This window comes from Fringilla coelebs (assembly GCF_963513975.1).
Source record: "Fringilla coelebs genome assembly, chromosome: 13".
NCBI classification, from domain to species: Eukaryota; Metazoa; Chordata; class Aves; order Passeriformes; family Fringillidae; genus Fringilla; species Fringilla coelebs.
Window position 1 is genome coordinate 21996584 of NC_140039.1, and position 19737 is coordinate 22016320.

Here is a 19737-nt window from a genome sequence, read left to right on the forward strand (position 1 = left end):
TGTGTGTCTTGGCACCAAGGCTTTGAGCAGCTGGTTGAGGGCAGGGTGGTAGTTTGCACTCTCTGAATGCAGGTTAGAGGCCCCATGTGCTCCACCAGCTCTGTGCTGCTGGGGCTCAGCAAGTGTAGATGCCCAGAGCTGGAGGAGCTGGAGGTCCTCATGGGATTGGTCTGGTCTCAGACCAGAATGTGAGGTCTGGTTGAAGCTGAGCTGGCTTCACTCAGGGGGCAGCAGTGCTGTGAGGCTGGGTTTTTTGGGGTTGATTCCCCCTCAGCCCTGTTCCTTTATATGGAGACTGCATTGCCAAATGCAGTTTGCCAAGTGAGAATTCAAGGTGTTACTTGGTGCATCAGAAAAGGAGATGCTGTTAGTAAATGATGGCAGGGTGTAGTAGCTGTACTCTTTTTAAGTATTCAGCACAATACTTTTAAAGTATTCATACACACCAGAGCACTGGCTCCAAACAATTTATTGTAGTTTTGAGTGAAGTTGGGATTTGCAGTGTTTGGGGATCACTGTTGTTTGTACAGAGATCTAATCATTGCAGCATTTTTTTTTTTTTTTCTATTTAAAAAACCCCTGTAACCCGTATTATACATACTCCTTGAGCTCAAGAGTTGGAGACAGTGCAAAAGCTTCAAAATACCTGCAGGTTCTTCTCATGTTCCATTAGTGTCACTGCATTCAAGGAGGAAAATACCAGTGTATAATCCCTTTTATCCTGACCTGGACAGAGTGTTTGGTATGGGCTGAATAGAGTGCTCTCCATTCAAAACCATTAGTTTCCGTTAATTGATGTAATCACGCTGTGAGCCCCTCTTTGTTTTGGGCTCGGCAGCGTTCCACAAGGCCGGCAGGCAGGGGGAGGCCGTGCGGGTGCTGGAGCAGCTCACACACAACGCCGTGCTCGAGAGCCGCTTCAACGACGCAGCCTATTATTACTGGATGCTTTCCATGCAGTGCTTAGACATTGCCCAAGGTGAGTCACCGAAAGGAAGTGTGTGTTTGTTGCCTTGTTGTGCACGTAGACAAACACCTCTGCATTGTGATAGCATTGCTGCAGCTGCTTCTCTGCTGGGTGGTTTGATTTGGGTTTCTAATGCTGTGCACATCTCGGGCTTGTGCTATTTTTGTAGTCCCCTGTTTTTCCCATGTGCTAATTTAAAACAAATAAGCAAACCAGCGACATCAGCAGTCATAAGGCTCCTTCTGAAGTCTGGCTGGGATGAAAATCCTACCTCCTGAGACCGTGTATCCTCCTGCACCTTCCCACCACACCCATTGCCTGCAAGGTTGTAGTGCTAGTCAATAAAAGATGTTAGAGAATAAATTACCTCAAGTGTTTGAACATAGGTTAGGGAGGTTACAAATTATTTTTGCCAACAGGTAAAACTGATTGTTTGCTAGCTGTCATCTTGTCTCCAAACTGTATGTCACTGGGAGAGAGGTGTTAATAGTTAATAAGTGTAGTTTAGTGATAATGAATGCAGAAGGTTGGAAATACTGCTTTTTGCTTGGTGCTCTGAGTACCTTTGGTTTTAGTTCAGCTGATCTGTCACCCCTCAGATGCTTGAGATGCATGCTTTTCCAAATGGCTTAGTAGTGTATTTGCTATTTGTGAAAGTTTTCAAAACTAATTGTATTTGTGAACTCCAGCATTCTGGAAGAGGTTTCCAGGGATGCACACCTGCTGCTTTCTGTCTGTAGCTCATCTGTAGCTTCTGGCTGTGTTAAACCGTTGCCTCAACTGTTCTGTGTTTTGCCATGCTTGTTTCAGGCCAGAAGTTTGCTCAGAAGAATAGCAGCAACTCTGTAAGCATATGATTTGCACGGGTAGATGGGGCATACCTGACCTGGTACACATCTCCTCTAGCAGTGCTGATACTAAAATGATAACAGGTTGTTTTCTCCCAGCTGAGTTCATGGACTGCTCTTTGAGACTGACAGCAATGCCTTTGCCTCTCACAGAGAACGAAGGACAGCAGACTGAAATGTTGCAGAAGTTTCATCACTTCCAGCATTTGGCAGAAGTTTACCATGTCTATCACTTTATCCAAAGATACACTGTAAGATTCTCACTTTAGAATTGTGTATTTATGCTTCCTGAGCTTTTTTCCTTAGGGAGTCCAAAAATAACTAGAACTTTTCAGGCAATTAAATATTGAATAAACATCAGGGATACTGTATAGTAACTTTATTTATTTATTTAACTTTATTTTATTTTATTGTACGGTCTTCAGCTGTCCTGTACAAGAACTTGCTCAGCTCCTTACAGGTGGGGCAGGGGCAGGGCTGTGCCGATGCCTGACCTCCCTCCTGCCCATGGCACTTTCTGCTGGTTGCCTTGGTTTGGTCCCATGGTACTTGAGCCTCTGCTCCTGCACAGGCCAGGGTCAATTTTTCCCTTAGTCATTGGAAAATGGGTTGAACAGAAGGCACATTAGCCCAGGGATTCCCACTGGGTGCTGCGTGTGTCGCTGATGTGCAGTCACGAGTGAGGAGCTCCTACTAATTCCAGCAATTAGTTATTCTGCCATCACCATTGGTGCAAATACCTGTTGCAAAACATTTGAGAACCCTTGTCTGTGCCCTTGCCCAAAAGAAGACTCTGTGCTGTGGAGTCTTTGCTCTCAGACTACTTTAGATCTCACAGCACTAGAGACTCTGCACTGTGGCTGTGCAGACTGCCCTCATTTTTAAATAACCTGGTAAAGGTTCTGTCTTAGCTACACTGATCTCCCTGTCTCACTTTTCTGTGTGTATTAGGCATGAACTTTGGTGATAAAGATATGCAAAATCCACTTGTTATGTTCTGTCAACATCTCTTTTCTCAACGGATGAAAGAAACACCATACTAGAGATGCCTTGTGCTGTGTTGCTTACTGATGTAAGTTGTTGGTTTTCCAGCTTAGAAATGTGTGTCTGTGTTTTTCCTACCACAGGAGGAGCCTTTCAGCTTCCACTTGCCTGAAACCCTCTTCAATATTTCCAGGTTTCTGCTTCACAGCTTAACGAAGGAGACTCCTTTGGGGATCTCAAAAGTGTATCCTTCCGATATACTACAAAATCTAGAAGTTATCATGTGATTCATGAAAGGAATAACTGCTGTTGGTCCAAGGCAGGGACTTCCTGCAGGGAATATTTGGTGTCACCTATTGGTTATTATTAATGGGAACTGACTTCTGTCCCTCAGGAATAATCAGCATCTTCAAACTGTTGTGTGCTTGAGCTGCACTAGTTTGTTATTTGTTATAGTTTTGGAGAGCTGTGCAAATCAACAAATGTCTAACTCTGTTAGGCCACCTTGAACACCTGCCCTGTCTGGTGTGTCACCTGTGTCAGAGGAGCAAGTTCTAGGACATCAGTCACTGCAAAAAGATGTTGGCTCTGAATCTTGACAGCATTGTTACAAGGAGACTGAGCTGAGGCAGAAGCAGGAAACCCAGGAGCTTTTGCTTGCTGTGGGGCCGGTGTGGCCACGTGCTCTGTCAGGCCAACATCTGCATGGCCGTGTTAGTGCTAGTGAACCTCTGGGGAGTGCTTCCTAAAGGGGCTGTGTGAGCCCAGTGAAATGCACCTTTCTGTAAGAGAGAGCCACAAGGTCACTGGTGCCATAGGGAGATCTTGTCTTGGTTTCACTTCATTTCTGGCTTTGGATGGGACATTAGGTTTCCTTTTCATAGCTTTCTTGCTTAGAAATGTAGAATCTTTCATACATTTTTTAATAACAGGCCTTGTGGTCAGTAGGTGTAAACAGCAGTTCACTCTGGTGAGAGGGAAGGACAACACTTGGTTGCTAACATGGGGCACACTCTTTCAAACCACATCAGGTGAATTTACTCAGTGTCAGTGGGTTACTTATACTGTAAAAAATGATAGGATTTTAAGTTTTTTGTGGCTGGGGGAAAATGCATGCATCCCAGAATTACTGAAATATTGTAAATGGAGCCATAGCAGTGTTTATGTAGGGTCAGTTCCTTACCTTGCTGATAATTGCCCACATATATTTTGATAGTCCTTTCACACATTTGTAAATGAAGTTCTGTAAATAGATTTCTCTGGTTAAAGCCTGTTTGAAGTCCCCGTGTTGGATATGCTTCATTGCACAATTTCTGTGATTAGACGGAGTATTGCATTTTTTCATAAATGCTGTATGTATTTTTATTCCTTAATTAAATTATAGCAATACATTATTGGCCCTGGCAAAGCAGAGTAAAGCTCTTGGTGCATATAAATTGGCTCGTCATGCCTATGACAAGCTGCAGGGACTGCAGATCCCAGACAGGTTCCAGAAATCTGTTGAGCTGGGCAGCCTGACAATCCGATCCAAGCCATTCCATGACAGTGAAGTAAGCTGTAATGTGTTTCATGTTAATCATTAATATGTGGCCTAATCCTAGAATGTGAGTTCCTGTGTGCACAAAACAATCTGAAATATATTATGCATGGCTCTGTGATCTAATTGTATTTCTGCTGGAAACACAGTCCTTTTATTGTTATTCTTCGAGTCAGACTTCCTTCTGCTCCTGAGAGCAAATTAAAATCAGCCCTCTCTTTGTGGGCAGCTTCCATCCTCCCTCTCCTCTCTTGCAGTCACCTTCCTCACTGCCTATTAATTCTTCCAAGCCCTTTTCTCCCCAGTTCACATGCTATTGTTCCACAGTCTTTGTCTCTCTCTCCAGCTGGAGGTCACTTCCATTTGTCCCACTCCTAACACTCTTCCCCTCCTCCCTCCATCCCTTCAGTGACCTTCCTTCCGTAAATCTTATTTTAACACCTTTTCTTCTTTCACTGAAGTCTGGCTTTCTGCGGTGTTCTATAAAGCCATGTCTCAGGGAGTAGTCACTAAAAATAAATTGCATTGTACCAGTGAACATACACCTGGCCTCCTGAAGTAATAGAAACACACCCTTTAAGAACTGCCTAAAATAACTCTGCTCTTGAAAGGAGATGAATTAATTGGAGAATCTAAATTTGACCAAATCTTAGAGCAAAAAACTTTGCTTCAGTAAACTTCTCTTCAGCTTCTTTTGTCCCTGTGTATGTGATGCAGAATTGTGCTTCTGTTACTGCATAGGCAAGGTGAAAATTTAATTGTTGAAGTGGTGAAGACAGCTATTTTTAATGGGAAAACTTGCTGTTTGTTAAAAAGGGAAAGCATTTTCAGATGTTGAAGGGTCTGATTTCACAGCAGTGCTTCTCCAGACTGGCGCTGGTGCTGTGTCAGTGTTGTCAGCCGAAGGGGCCCGTGTTTAATTGAAAACAAAGAGCAGAGGATGTGCCGGGCTGTGGTTTGATGTGCCATGCTCTCAATCTGTCTTTCCAGGAGCTCGTGCCCCTGTGTTACAGGTGCTCCACCAACAACCCCTTGCTGAATAACCTGGGGAACGTCTGCATTAACTGCAGGCAGCCTTTCGTCTTCTCGGCCTCCTCCTACGGTGCGTTGGGACGCCGCGTTTGCTCATGATTTGCAAGTAGATAAATGTTAACAGCGTAGGTCAGTGCCTAATTCCTTCTTTCTGCAGTGTTGTTTGGCCAAACAAATGTTCCTTTACTGTTGCTAAATTTGACTCCGTGGGGGTTGTTGGCTCTCACTGCAGAGCAGCAGCAGAGCATCGTTGCATTGCCAGACACCGAAATGCATCTGGTGTTCTGTGAAGGTGAACATAACCCTTTCAGAAGTTTGGGGGGTTTGGTTTGCTGCAATTTGATTTTATTTAACTTGTTTCATGAGAGAAGGTGGGCAGAACACCACTGACATGAAGGAGCAGAGTATCTGCTAAGAGGCATTTCCTGAGTTCCTGTAGGTTGAACACTTCCTGCCTTTCCCACCTTTTAGAGGTGCTGCATCTGGTTGAGTTCTATTTGGAAGATGGCATCACGGATGAAGAAGCTGTAGCTCTCATTGATCTTGAAGCTCCAAGAGTGAGTAAAAGAGAGAATAAATGGCAAGAGATGATGACTGACCGTATCCTCTTGATTAGAATTGGTTTCCTTTTAGGGAAAAATTAAACCATTTAGAGTTTTATTTTTTCCCCTTAGGTTTAAACCTTTCTGTCATATGACTATGTTAGTTCAATTGCATCTTGTTTCTTTGTCGTGTTAGTATAACAAACAAAACATGGTTTAACTAAACCTAATATTGTCAAGATGCTTTTCCATCAGGACAGTTTATTTATAATCCTGGCAATGTGTGTTTTTAACAGTGGAATGCCATGCTTTACCTGTTCTGTGTGAACTGCTTCCTGACAAGGATGAAGGGAATCTGGAGTGTGTTGCTTCCAATAGCAGCTTCTTTTAGAGGCTGCCTTCTCCTAGCCAAGGGAAGTAGCACTTCACAACTATTCCTGTTGAAATCTGGTTTGGAATGCTTTGGCATCCAGAGCTCCCAGTTGCTGTTGGGGTTATAGAATATGAGATTGATGTCGAGTAATGCACAAGAACACACAAACTCTGACTAAAGCTGCCCAAAAATGTAACTTCAATAGATTGCTTCCTTTGCTCTGTCATCTGTGGAAGGGTAAGAGCTGATGTCATGCCTGGCTGTGGTCAGGCTGTTCTGGCTGTTCTTCAGCAGCTGCAGTGATAAACTTCCCCAGTCACTGGAAAACCCAGCAAGGCCTTCTTGGTACTTTTTGTAATGGTCTGGGAACTGTCACACTTTGAGATACTCTGAAGCAGCAAGGGTCCTGCTGGGGTGCTCTCATACTGATTCTGTCAGTGCTGGCTATGGTAAGGAGAGCCAGTTTTACAGGAATTCTTGTCCTTCCTTAAGACATGCATCCAGATGTTCAGAGTTTGAAGCTTGATGACAGTACAGATATTGTTGAGGATGATGATCCCTTTACAGCAAAACTGAGCTTTGAGGTAAGAACTGTACCTGTGTCTACTAACAGACATTTTTAATAGAATTTTTTTTTTAGAATAGAATTTTTTTTTAATAGAAAATTTTACTTTACAAAGTCACTCTTCTGGTGTGTGTGTGGTACGAAGAGAGCTGCAGAGCAGGGGACTGGGAGGGGGATGGCACTTGAGAGGGAAATGGACTAACCAGTTAACTCCTCCCTTAAGAACACAAACAAAACCTCTCAAAACAAACAAACAAACCAGCAAAACCCACACAAACCCCCCTCGAACAAACAAACACAAACCTCACAAAACAACAATGAATTTAAACCAAACACTCCTGGAACTTTGTTTCCTCACCATGCACTGGTAGAGCAGCAGCACACCTATAAAGCAGGCCTTACTGCAGGGTTTCATAGAGACTGTGAGCGTGGCTGTTATTTGCAAGGAGCTGTGTTGAAGAGACAGGGGAAGCTCACTGGAAACAGATGTGGCTGGATGCTGCTGTTGCTGGAGGTTTTGATAAAACTGACAGGGAGTTTGGTGGGACAAGGCTTGGGCCAGGTCTGCACTAGCTTCTTCTACTGCATTTTATTTAGCTTCCTAAACGCCTGCAGAGCGCTCCGAGCAGTGTTTGGCGGGCGGTGACAGCGCTGTCTCTCTGTGCAGCAGGGAGGCTCCGCGTTCGTGCCGGTGGTGGTGAGCCGCGCCGTGCTGCGCGCCATGAGCCGCCGCGACGTGCTGGTCAAGCGCTGGCCGCGCCCGCTGCGCTGGCAGTACTACCGCTCGCTGCTGCCCGACGCCTCCATCACCATGTGCCCCTCCTGCTTCCAGGTACTGCTGCACCGAGAGCTCTGCAGATAAACAAAAACACTGCTAACCTTGAAACCTCGTACTCTAAAATGTTCTCGGCAAATTCCTGAATGAGGTAGAAGCAGAGCAGTGAAACCCCAGCTCTGAGCTGTGTGATAGGCAGGCGAACAGCTGCCTTGGAAGACTTGGCCATAGCTGAATTTGAGAAGTTGCCCTGACAGCAAGTCAGAGCAAACCTTGTCTGACCAACAGAAGCTGATTTGTATTTATTTCCTTTTGCTCTGTCTCTCTGACTTGCAGCCCGATCTAGCAAGGAGACCAGTCAGTGACTGTTGACTTGTGTTTCAATCCTGCTCCTACCTGGCTCAGAAATGACTTTTTGAAATGCTGGAATTCAGTCATGTTTCCTTACTCAACTGCCTAATTTTCCATCCTTTTGCAAAAGTAGTTAGCAGCTCTGGCAGAGGTCTGTGAAGTGCTCCCAGGCTGAGCATCTCCGGGCGATTGAACCCAAGAGGCCCAGTTCTCTGTGGTGGTAGTTCCAGAGTATCTGTGCTATTGAGTAGCCATTGAACTCAGTTTGCGTTTTCTTTGAGCCGGGTACAGGCTAACTTGTTTTAAATCTGTTCCTTATTAACAGATGTTTCACACAGAAGACTATGAGCTCCTCATACTCCAGCATAATTGTTGTCCGTTCTGTCGACGGAGAATAGATGAGTCAAACCAATGAAGAAAACCAGTCTTTTACCTCAACGGCAAACTCCCCGGTTGGCTTGGCAAAATCCTTCTTAGACCTCTAGAGCTTTCCTAATAACTTAGTTACGTCATCTTGTGTCATTTTGTATGTAAGAGTGGAACCAAGTTGAAGAATTCTAACTATTTTTTTAAATTAAAATGTCTGTTTTTTGTGAATGTGCTCTGCATTTTCCAGGCAAGCAGCCAAAGTGCCACAGAATTTTACAGCAACATTTCTAGAATCAAGTTCAGCCTTCAAGTAATTGGTTTTACTCCAGATTGTGCTCCTTAACACACACAGTTATTGACAGATCTTCAAATAAATAGGACTATTTTTCACTATTTGTTGTCTCAGAATTTGCTATAATACTCATCTTCTGATCAGAAATTTCTTTTTCCTTTCTATTCCATTTATGCAAGAACAGCATTTAGAGCCCTTCAAATATAATTTGAAGAGTTCCACTGCTCTTGGCACTGGGAGCATCTCACAGCCACCCCGGGCAGGTGCTGGCTGAATCTGTGTGAATTCACCTGGTTGAAGTGCAGCATGTGAGGCTGTGCACACCTGAGCTCCATGCTGCTGCCATGGAGAGCTGTGCCAAGGGGGAGCTGCTGAGCAGGCTGTCCCCAGCATCGTGTCAGTCCTGAGCCAAGCAGGAGCTCTGTGGGCCTGTGGCAGGAGGCAGACCTGCTGCTCTCTGCTGCAGCCTCTTGTGGAGGCATGAAATATGGGGGGCATCAGTCCCAGGCAGCACCTGAGCCCCTACAGTGGCTCGCCCTCCCTGCTGGACTGGGCAGGAAACAGGAGAGCAAAGGCCAAGAAACTCTTGTGTTGAATCAAAGACAGTTTAATAGCTGCAGCATAGCTCTGCCTGCAAGCAAAGCAAAGCAAGAAGGAATTTATTCCCTGCTTCCTGGAGAGCAGGGCTCAGCATGAGTAACTGTCACTTGGGAAGGCAAACACCGCAAACACAACATCCTCACTTCCTCCCCCTTTCCCTGAGCTTTTATTTTGGAGCACAACATCATCTGGAGTGGCACACCCCTTTGGCCAGCTGTGCCAGGTCTGTCCCTCTGTTGCCAGCCCTGCTCTGGTCTGTGGCTGAGGGGGACAGGGCAGGCAGGATGCAGCTGCACACCGGTGTGTTCCCAGTGCTGCTTTACATACCAGCACTCAGCACGCCGCTGTGCTGCTGGGAGGGAAGTGAGCTCTGTGCCAGTGACACCAGCGTACCCCCGGGCAGGGAATCTCGCACGGATGGCCACAGGGTCATCCCAGCAGCAGGAAGATTCACGTAGGTAACCAGCTTGGGTGGAGCTGGGAAGTGGTGTCTCTTGACTTTAATCCAGTATATGCTGTGCCCGTGTTGCCACGAGTTCTGTTGTGATGGCAGCCTGTCCCAGCCTGCCTTTACCCTGAGTGGGAAAGGACATGAGCAAATGGCTGAGGTGGTCGGTGCTGGCAGGGCAGGCAGGTCCCATGGGAGCAGCACTTTGCACGTGAAATGGGATGTCTGTCTGCTCGAGTTCCTCTGGAAAAGGAGACCCTGCAATCACACTGCCGAATTTCCGAGCCCCTCAGTGGTTCCTGACCAAGTTTGCTTGATTTACCACTTTAAAAACATTCTGTTCTAATTACAGCTAGTCTGCTTTCTGACTCAGCTGTCACTGTTTGCAGTGAAGACTCTGCTGTTGACATGGATAAACAATGCTGTTTGAGATGGGAGCCAGGGTGGAATTCAGCTCCTTCTGGATCGGAGCTGGCTGTGCAGAGCCAGTGGGAATGAAAAATTATAAAACTGAAGAGAAAGGGTTTGCTGTGGCACAAAGACAAAATGGACCAATGTTTTTTTTTAAACAACTTTGTGAATGTAGTCTAGCTTTGAAAGTTTTGGGCTTTTCTGGGCAGAAGCACTCTGCATGTCTCATACATACATGGTGAAGGGTTCTAGTCCAGGCTGCCCTGTACCATGGAGCCCTCCAGCTGGCTTCATGCTGCGGAGTCCCTGGAGGTACAAGAGGTCCCAGCACGGCACTTGAGAGTTGTGAGCAATTTGGCCCGTTCCTCCATCTCTCAGCTGCCTGCCTGTCCCACTGCTGTATCCAGTGGTGACGCATGCAGCCCTAAGCTCTACACAGCAGCTGCTACCTCAGCAGTGGCTTATTGCATCAGCTTAAAGTGTTTTAGGAAATAAACCTTTAATCCCTGTGTGCCCAGGTACAAGTGTAAAGAGCTGCATTTGCAGTTAGAAAGTGGCACTGCTTTGGCCTTGGAAACACGTGTGAGAAATTCATTGAGAGGGACTTAGGGTGAACAGTGTGTGTGAGGACCTGGTGTTTTCATGTTAAGGTGAAAGAAGACCTTTGGGACTGTCCAGAGACTGTGGCCTGTATTGGGGCTGCTAGCAAGGTCTGCTCTAGTCTGTGGTGCCAGCACTTCAGCTCCTTCCACCTTCCCCACTTAGAGGGCAGGTTTCCCAGCTTGACCTCTGCTCTAAGGAGAGTACAGTGCTTTGTGCTTTTTTCTATTAAACTTCTTTCTGAACTAACTTAAAAGTAACATTGGTGAAAGCTAGGCCAGGACTGAAGGAAGTTTATTAAGGCCAAGAGGACATGAACTTCTGCCCACCTTACAGGCATGAGCTCCAGCAGCTCTGGTACATCCTCCTGTACTGGAGAGGCCCTCGCATTCACCTGCTCCTGGCTGTGAGGAATGCTCAGCTCAGCCCTCAGTGCAGCCCAAACACCAAGGGGAGGTGGGTGCTCAGCTCCCTTCCAGCCTCCATCACCTACAAAGGGGCAGAGCAAAGTCTCTCTTTGTGCTCATTTCCTGTACATTTTGTCCCACTGCCTCTGAAAAATTAAGAAAATAACTCAGCTGTGTAACTCAGCTTCTGGTTGGCACAAGGAATGTTTCAAGCACATCTAAGTGCACAGAGTAGTGACTCAGAGAGACATAGGAGGCACAGAAGGCTCTAACAATAACCTTCCCTGTGGAGTTTGATAATTATGCAAGGTTTGAGGAGAGTGAGGTTGTCTGTCAACCAGTATATGAAGCTGAGTGCAGGCTTCAGCTCTGAACATCCCACCAGTGCCCTGGTCCAGCAGCCTTCTCAGCACCATCACACAATGATTCCAGTCCAGGACAGGTGGACCAGGTTATTCATTAGCTGTTACCAATGGAGTTGGCATGACCAAAATCAGATACAAAGGCACAGAGCGGCTGGCACAACTGGTAACCTGCAAGTGGGCCAAATGTTTCATGGTGGTGGTCAAACCAACACAGCCAGATCCTGAGGAGAGAGGTGGCTGGAGCTTGTGGAAGGAGGTTTAGTCATGCTGCCTTCTGCAGCCTCTCACAGGGACTGTCAGTATGTGGGGATGGACTGGCTGGTTTCACAGATCCACATTCCCCTTGTGAGAATGGGGCTGGGGCACTCCTCTCTCACTGAGGAAGTGGAATTCAGGAACCCAGCCAGGCCACCATTTGCAGCTCCCAAACCCACTGTCCTGGGGTTTGAACCACACATGTCCCTCCTGTTAGTGGGGAAGGGAAAGGAAGAGCGAGGCTGTGCAAGGGAGCTGCTGCGTGCTTGAGCCCCTCCAAATGAATTGTGTGGTGCAGAGCTACCTCTTTATATATGTGACCATGAGCCGTGGTCTCCAGCAATGACAGCGCCGGCCAGAAACTGGTGTCACCTTAACACCTTCCCAGGAAAGCCAATTAACTTGGGATGATTATGATTAATAATTCTCTAAACCCTAATCGTGCTGACACCAGTGCCTGGAGCTTACCCTGGGGGCACTTTATAAGAGATGCCCTGTGGAGGAGAATGTAACTGGTTCTCCTTGGGGTGACAGTGAAGGCTGAGAGGTGGCAGGAGCTCCATTTCAGAGGCAATTTTCCCCTTGCACAAAAGAACTCCCAGAGTAAGAGCAAAAAGCGCCTTACAGACTGCTACCATGAACGGGACAGAAGGCCAAGACTTCTACGTGCCCATGTCCAACAAGACCGGGGTGGTGCGGAGCCCCTTCGAGTACCCCCAGTATTACCTGGCTGAGCCTTGGAAGTTCTCGGCGCTGGCTGCCTACATGTTCATGCTGATCCTGCTCGGCTTCCCCATCAACTTCCTCACGCTGTACGTCACCATCCAGCACAAGAAGCTCCGCACACCTCTCAACTACATCCTTCTGAACCTGGCTGTCGCCGACCTCTTCATGGTCTTCGGGGGCTTCACAACCACCATGTACACCTCTATGAACGGGTACTTTGTCTTTGGAGTAACGGGGTGCTACATCGAAGGCTTCTTTGCCACACTGGGCGGTAAGTTTTCCAAATATTTAAATGTCTTCTGTCAGGAATTTCCCCGGATTTTAGTAGTGGGAAGGAAAACACAGATGATCTTGGAAAAACATGGTACCTGTAACGTCCTTGACCTGCTGCTGATGTGGACTGAGGCCATTTGGCCTGTTTTTGGGTAGGAGCTGAAGAAAGTGACAAGTGACTCTTTTCAAAAAAACCTTTATTTTGGGAGCCAGCTGCTCAATATCATGAGAACCACAGCGCAGCAATGAAAAGCAGCCAATACCAGATTTTGCAGTTGTTGGATTTGTGCATCTCCTTGGCTCACTTTCTGACTTGAGAGATGACAATTTTGTTCCTCCTATTTTGCAGGGCTGAATCTGCCATTGGCTCTGGTGTGGTGCATGGTGGTACAGGCAAGCAGAGCTGCCTCTCCTCCCCATGCCAGCCTGGTATGGAACCAAACAGATGTGAAACAGATATTGTGTGTCTAAAAATGTCCTCCTCCATTTGTCTCAGCCTTCAGCCACAGCTACTGTTTTACTGGTTTGGTCCTTGTGGCACAAGTTTCCTGGGAAGCTGTGGGTAGTGAGGGGAAGTCCTGGGATGATGGGCACTTGCTGCATATTGGAGTGTGACCACAGGCTTGCAAATGCAGATGCTGTCGGGGATGAATGGTGGGATCAGCCATGAATCTCAAAACACTGCAGCAAAATGGTTCCTGTGGGTCAGCAGTACAGTGAGAAGGGGTCTTCTCACACTGTCCTACCACATCTGCCCTGGACCATTCTTCATTTATCTTTCTGAATCCTTGTCAGCGATTAAGCTTCTGCCAGGGGTTGTCCTCAGGACCATCAGTCTGAGGAGGCCTCATATTGCCATCAGGGTGGTTTATTTTCCTGCTCAAAGTCCCTGTGTCCTTTCTGTCCCTCTCCCTGGTGCAGGTGAAATTGCTCTCTGGTCACTGGTGGTGCTGGCTATCGAAAGATACGTAGTGGTCTGCAAGCCCATGAGCAACTTCCGCTTTGGAGAGAACCATGCCATCATGGGTGTTGCCTTCTCCTGGATCATGGCCTTGGCATGTGCAGCTCCCCCACTTTTCGGCTGGTCCAGGTAGGGAGGGCATTGGACCCAGTGTCAGGGGTGTGGGAGCCTGGCTGGTGGCTCTGCTGTGGCTTCCAGCCAGTCTCCTCTGCTGGGTGCTGACCTGCTGGGCTGCCCTTGCAGGTACATCCCTGAGGGCATGCAGTGCTCGTGTGGGATCGACTATTACACTCTGAAGCCAGAGGTCAACAATGAATCTTTTGTCATCTACATGTTTGTGGTTCACTTCATGATCCCGCTGGGGATCATTTTCTTCTGCTATGGGAACCTGGTTTGCACGGTCAAGGAGGTGGGTACCTGCCAGATGCAGTGGCCAGTAGGGCTGTCCTGCCATTGCTGTCCCTGTCCCTGTCCCTGTCCCCAGTGCTGGAAAAGGGCCCACACCAGGTTCAAGAATGGTGCCAGGGAGGGTCCTCCAGGGGCCAGCCTGGCCATCCATGAAGAGGGAAATAGCAAACTGCAGATGTGCAACTTGACTGCCGTGAGCCCTGACCCTGTGTCCCTGCTGGTGCAGCACCCACTGGCTCCATGGCGTTTCCATTCCCTTCTGCCTGCAGGCTGCTGCCCAGCAGCAGGAGTCTGCCACCACCCAGAAGGCAGAGAAAGAAGTGACTCGCATGGTCATCATCATGGTCATCTCCTTCCTGATCTGCTGGGTCCCCTATGCCAGCGTCGCCTTCTACATCTTCACCAACCAGGGATCAGACTTCGGGCCCATCTTCATGACCATCCCGGCATTCTTTGCCAAGAGCTCGGCCATCTACAACCCTGTGATCTACATCGTAATGAACAAACAGGTAACTGGCAGGGTGCCCCTCTTCTGTGTTTCTCTTTATAACAGCTGGCAGAGGGTTACAGCATCTCAAGGTGCCAGTGGTCTGGGGTGGGGATTGTTTCCAGGAGATCTAGTCCTGGCACATGCGAAACTGTGCAGCTCCTCCATACATCTCAGAAATGCAAGGCCATTCCACCTGAAGTGATGCAGGTGCTGGGTTGATGGAGGAGCCATGATGGGAGCAGGCAGGGCTGGCAGTAGATGGGGTGGGCAGCAGACAGTGGGGCACTGCTCCATATAGGCACAGTTCTTCCTGCACCACAGTACTGCTGGGCTTAGAGACAGCTCTGCAGCTAGAGCTGCATGATGTCCAGCTGGCTCACCCTGGGCTTCCCTCTCTCCCAGTTCCGTAACTGCATGATCACAACCCTCTGCTGTGGCAAGAACCCACTGGGTGACGAGGACACATCTGCTGGCAAGACAGAGACCTCCTCCGTCTCCACCAGCCAGGTCTCTCCTGCATAGGCCCCATGGGAGCAGCCAGTCCCTGGGGTGCTGCCCTGGCAGCACAAACTTAACCCCACTGCTGCCACCACCTGCCCCTGCTTCACCATGGCCAAGGCCCTGTGGGGTGGGCTGCTGGCTCTAGGAACCCTGGGAACAAGGCTGAAAATGTGTACACGTTTTGTAATTAAAATGCAAAGGCTTAGCTCCTCTGGCATAAATCCATGCATTTCTGTTGACTTGCTGAGACCTCATGCCCCTTCTCTGAGTGCAGGCTGGGTCAGAGAGCTCGTGCCTGGGGCCATGGCAGAGCTGTCCTTGCCTCCCTCAACCCACCCGAACACCCCAGCCAGGGCACGTTCTGCATCTTCTGCTGCCGGGGCCAGAGCTGAGGCCACTTTCTGGTCCTTTTGTCAGAGATGGATCCTAGCCAGTGCTGCCAGTCACTCAGCCCCATCGCACTCTGTCTGCCCAGAGCAGGTTTGGCTGCTGCAAAGTGCCCCGGCTCTGCCAGGCGCTCCCAGCTCTGGCCCCGTCCCATCTGCCAGAAGTCCTGGGGGATGCTGTGATTCCTCCAGGGGAATGGGACAGATAGCAGTGCCCGGCTCCTGCCTGGCAGGCAGGTGGCACAGAGGGCCCTGCCAGCACGGCGCAGCTGTGTGCGGCCACAGCTCTCCGGGACAGCTCAGTGCTCAGTCCTCCAGCACTGGTGCAGCAGCACACGGATGGTGTTTGCAGCCTCAGCAGCAGCAGCAGCTCTGCTCCATGTCCCCCAGCACCCCTTCCCTGCAGTCCCACCTCTCTTCCTTAGGCACCTTTGGACCCCTTGGGCCAAGCCCCCAACAAGCCTGCCCATGGCCCTCCCCATTTTGGCTGTGGTCACTTTGGCCTCGGCCCAGCAGGAGGTTTTGGGTGGCTCTGGTGCTGCTAGGCCTGCGGGGCCAGGGCTGATCTCCCTCCCTGCCACAGCAGGCAGGACCCAGCAGCATATGGCTCAGCCATGCCAACATATGTTCCAAGCAGTACAAGATGGCATATTGCAATTGTAGCGGTGTTCTTCATTTTTATTTTTAGTTCAGTTATACAAATAAGATGTTTTTCTCACTGTTCAGTGTTATCAACATTTGAAACTATTTTTGTACATTATTATCCTCTCTGATTTCTAATCCTATGCAGCTTTGCAAGGACTAATAGGGAATGTATAGAGCCCATGCAAGTTAAACCCTTAATAAAGAGCAATTTGCAAGTACAATTCTCTCATTATCTTTTTTATTGATACTTCTGCATATTCAGTGAAATCTAAAGATTAGAGTTTTATGAATAATTCAGTGTTTAGGCTGATGTCTGATTCATGCTCTTCAAATCTGGGAGGTGGTTTTGGAGGGAAGAGGAGGAAGAATTCAGTGTTTATTTGGTGTCCGTGAGGTTGTGCTTCACAGGAGTGTGGTGATGCCTGGCACTGTGGTTCTCCTGTCCATGGAGGACCAGCCCTGGCACAAGCCAGACTGGCCCGAAGCCTGCAGGCTCTCCCCACACTGTGACACCTGGCTGCTGGTAGTGCTAGGGGCAACAAGGGTTTGGGACCCTCCTGCCAGTTCAGCCAGGTACCAGAGGCATCACAGAGCTACCAGAGAGGTGATGGATGGATCCAGGATGAGGAAATGCAGCCAAACCTTCTGTGGTGCTGGCACCAGCAGCTCACTGTCCCCTTCCTGGGGAATTCAGAAACGGACTGGAAATAAGGGATAAACAGGCTGGTGCTGGTCTGGGGAGGAGGAGGGCGTGTGGGGCTCCAGGCAATGGGTCTATCTCCCAGCTCCTTGCTCCAGACCTGGCTCCTACTGGCACCTCAGCCAGATATCTGGCCCTGGGCTGAAGAGGTGAGTGCAGACCTTGACAGAGGTCTCCACGGGCAGTGCTTTTCAGGTCTATTGCTGTGATCTGCTGAGATGGCCATGAGCCAGTCCTGCTATCATGTAATCCCACTTTACAACTTCCCCACATTTACAGCAGACAATGCAAACAAAACTCCTGTGAGTCCCGTGTGAAGTGGGAGGCCCCCGCCACAGGGACATTTGCAGTGGGTATTGCTTCTACACCAGACTGGGTGGGGAAACAGTAGGGACTGTTTCTAAACCAAAGAGCCATTGGTGTTTTACTCAGTTTCTCCTCACTGCACAGAGGGGTCATGGAAGGGACGTGGCTGCCCGTGTCCAGGGCTGGGAGTGCTCTCCCCTGAACATGGGATTCAGTGGGTGGGGGCAAATTGTTTTCCTGCTTGTGACACCTGGGGATGCTGGGTGAGAGTTGCTCCTCCTGCCTCTGCTCGCTAACCAAGCAACTCTTCATTTTCCTCCCCTCACTTGTGAAATCTTCTACCCACACCATTTTCAGAGTCCCATTTCCTAGTGAGACCATACTTGGCAAGGGAGACAGCACATCCCACCTTCACACTGGCAATGGATCTGTGTGGGCCCCATGCTCTGGGCTGGTTCCCTGTGCACCCCACAGCAAGCGTTGTCAGCAAGCTGCAATTCCAGCACCCCAACACCCACCTTGCAGCAGGTAGACACCTTTTGTCTGCCTGTTCAGGGCACTCACCCTGCAAAGCCCCATTGCTCATCCTTCTCCCTCCAGCCCCTCCCAAAGCTTTGGCAAAGGCCCTTCAGCTTCCAGACCCTGGCTTCCACCAGGGCTTTGACCACAGCAATTAGCAGCTGACAGCCAGCACCTGCAGCCAGGCTGTTCATCAGATAAATTGGATGGAGGGGAGCTGGGTATGGCAGTAGGGTTTGTGCTGCTGTGGGTAGAGTTGCTGGTGACTGCCTGGGTTTGTGTGCTGCCATGGAGCCTCAGCTGGGTAAGGGCTCTGCGAGTGCTGTGGGCTCCCTCAGAGCTGGAGCTTGGCTCGTGCTCTGGGCTAGGGTGGCTGTGCTCCCTGCGGGGGCTGCAGGGATGAGCAGGGCTGTGGCACCTTGGCTTCTGGGGGCTTTGAGGCCACTGGGGGTGTGAGTGTCTCAGGACCAGGCTTCAGTCCCAAACAGTCCCTGTTCCAGCAGCCAAGGCTGCTGGCATCACCCCGCGCCGTCAGGCCCTGCACCCTCCAACCCTGCAGATGGTCAAGGAGGCACTGCGGGCCCACGATGAGAAGAAGGGTGCCTCTGTCGTTGCCATCAAGCGTTTTATCCTGGCCAAGTACCCCAGTGTGGACCCCATCCGCCTCAAGTACCTGCTGAAGCAGGCACTGAGCAAGGGGCTGAGCTGCGGGGACCTGGTGCGGCCCCACAACTCGACTGCTGTGGGGGCCACTGGCACCTTCAAGGTGAGCAAGGATGCTGGAGCCGCAGGGCTGGGGACAGGTGCTGGCTGGCCCTGTTGACACCCCTCTCTCACCTCCAGTTAGCACTCAAGAAATCAGGGCAAAAGCAGCAGCTGAGCCGGGCAGTTCCTGACAGAGGCCAGGCCCCAAAGCCGGGACAGAAAGGGAGCACCAAGGACCCCCAGGCCTCCGTGGCAGGAGCACAACCACGAGGTAAATGGCTGTGGGCGCTGTGAGCAAGCTGGCACTGCCTGGTCTCACCTGGGCTCATCTGCTGCCCTTCCTCCCCAGGTGCCACCCAGCAGCAGCCCAAGGTGAACCCTGTGAAGGTGAGCTGGGGCCAGCAGTGGGGTTGGGCGGCTCGTGGCACAGCAGCACCCTGAGGTGCTCTCCTCTCTTCCCTCCAGGCCCAGCCACGAGCAGCAGAGAAGCCCAGGAGCAATAGAGCGAAGCATCCCCAAACTGCTGACCGGCCCCAGGCTCATGGCCTGGGGCCTTCAGGGCCCCCAAAGGCTGCTGGCCACCGCCAGGCCCCCCGAAAAGGACGCTCAGGACCCAGCACGGCCCGGGCTGCCGAGAAGGCAGGAAAGAGCGATAGCGACAGCGACAGCCCTGCTAGCGCTGGGGCAAAGGCCCCCAGGGGAAAGAGCAAGGGGAAGGTGCCCAAGGGGGCACAGCAGGATGCCCCCAAGGCACAGGGAGGTCAAGATAAGGCAAAGAAACCCCGGGTGACAGCAGGAGCTGGGCAGGGGAAGGCCAGGATGAAGAAGGCAGCCCCCCTGGCAGCAGACAGAAAGGCTCCATAGGGAGCTTAGCCCTGCTTCAGTGGGCCCCAGGCCCTTGGCGTCTGCGCTGGTTTCAGTCCCTAGGCCAGGTTTTAACTCTGCATTCTCCTCATCCTAATAAAGCTTCTTCACTTGCCTCATGGAATGGCATGACTGCTGTGAGTCCCTGTTCCTGCAGTTCCATCTCACAGTGCCAAAATCCCCCAGTCCTCTCCTTAACCTGCACGGCATGGTGGTGAGCTGATGCTGCAGGCAGCTACCTTGCTGCCTGCCTTCACGGAGAGGTTCTCTCTCTGTCCCCATGTGTCCCCAGCTGTGGTGCCAAGGGCTGCTGGGCCTGGGGGCTGTGTGTGTGCAGGCTGACAGTGTGCCAGGTGATGGGCAGGGACCCGAGACCCATGGGACACAGCACGGTGACACACCTGGGAGCAGAGGAGCTCAGGTTGGCCAGTGCTGTTGTGGAGCCATGGTGCCTGCAGGCTGTGTGGTGTCCAGCCCTCTGTTGTCCTGGCTGCCCTTGTGCTAATGCCTGGCTGAGCTGGGATTATAGGAG

General features: G+C 50.1%; 3 protein-coding genes across 4 annotated transcripts in view; all 3 read left to right on the forward strand.

Annotated features, from left to right (window-relative positions):
• The window catches only part of IFT122 (intraflagellar transport 122), a 30221-nt gene extending 21508 nt beyond the window's left edge, over positions 1-8713 (forward strand). The window contains exons 21-29 of one of the 2 annotated variants that reach the window (XM_084214365.1): positions 839-979; positions 1969-2066; positions 2943-3043; positions 4184-4349; positions 5327-5438; positions 5840-5968; positions 6788-6867; positions 7516-7680; positions 8300-8713. In XM_084214365.1, coding sequence (XP_084070491.1) covers positions 839-979; positions 1969-2066; positions 2943-3043; positions 4184-4349; positions 5327-5438; positions 5840-5968; positions 6788-6867; positions 7516-7680; positions 8300-8389 — 1082 coding nt within the window. In that variant the 3' untranslated portion in view covers positions 8390-8713. The remainder of the gene's footprint in view (positions 1-838; positions 980-1968; positions 2067-2942; positions 3044-4183; positions 4350-5326; positions 5439-5839; positions 5969-6787; positions 6868-7515; positions 7681-8299) is intronic. The other variant, XM_084214366.1, reaches the window with a different exon arrangement.
• A 3644-nt stretch (positions 8714-12357) lies between these two features.
• RHO (rhodopsin) lies at positions 12358-15101 on the forward strand (the record flags this gene model as incomplete). Its single annotated transcript, XM_084214440.1, has 5 exons — positions 12358-12718; positions 13642-13810; positions 13925-14090; positions 14359-14598; positions 14982-15101. The coding sequence occupies 5 exons, from the start codon at positions 12358-12360 to the stop codon at positions 15099-15101; spliced, it is 1056 nt and encodes a 351-aa protein (XP_084070566.1).
• A 2823-nt stretch (positions 15102-17924) lies between these two features.
• On the forward strand, positions 17925-19510 carry H1-8 (H1.8 linker histone; the record flags this gene model as incomplete). The annotated part of the gene is made up of 5 exons (XM_084214566.1): positions 17925-17940; positions 18140-18402; positions 18480-18612; positions 18691-18728; positions 18807-19510. 5 exons carry the CDS (start codon positions 17925-17927, stop codon positions 19203-19205), a joined length of 849 nt encoding a protein of 282 aa, XP_084070692.1. The 3' UTR covers positions 19206-19510.
• Between the last annotated feature and the right edge of the window lie 227 nt (positions 19511-19737).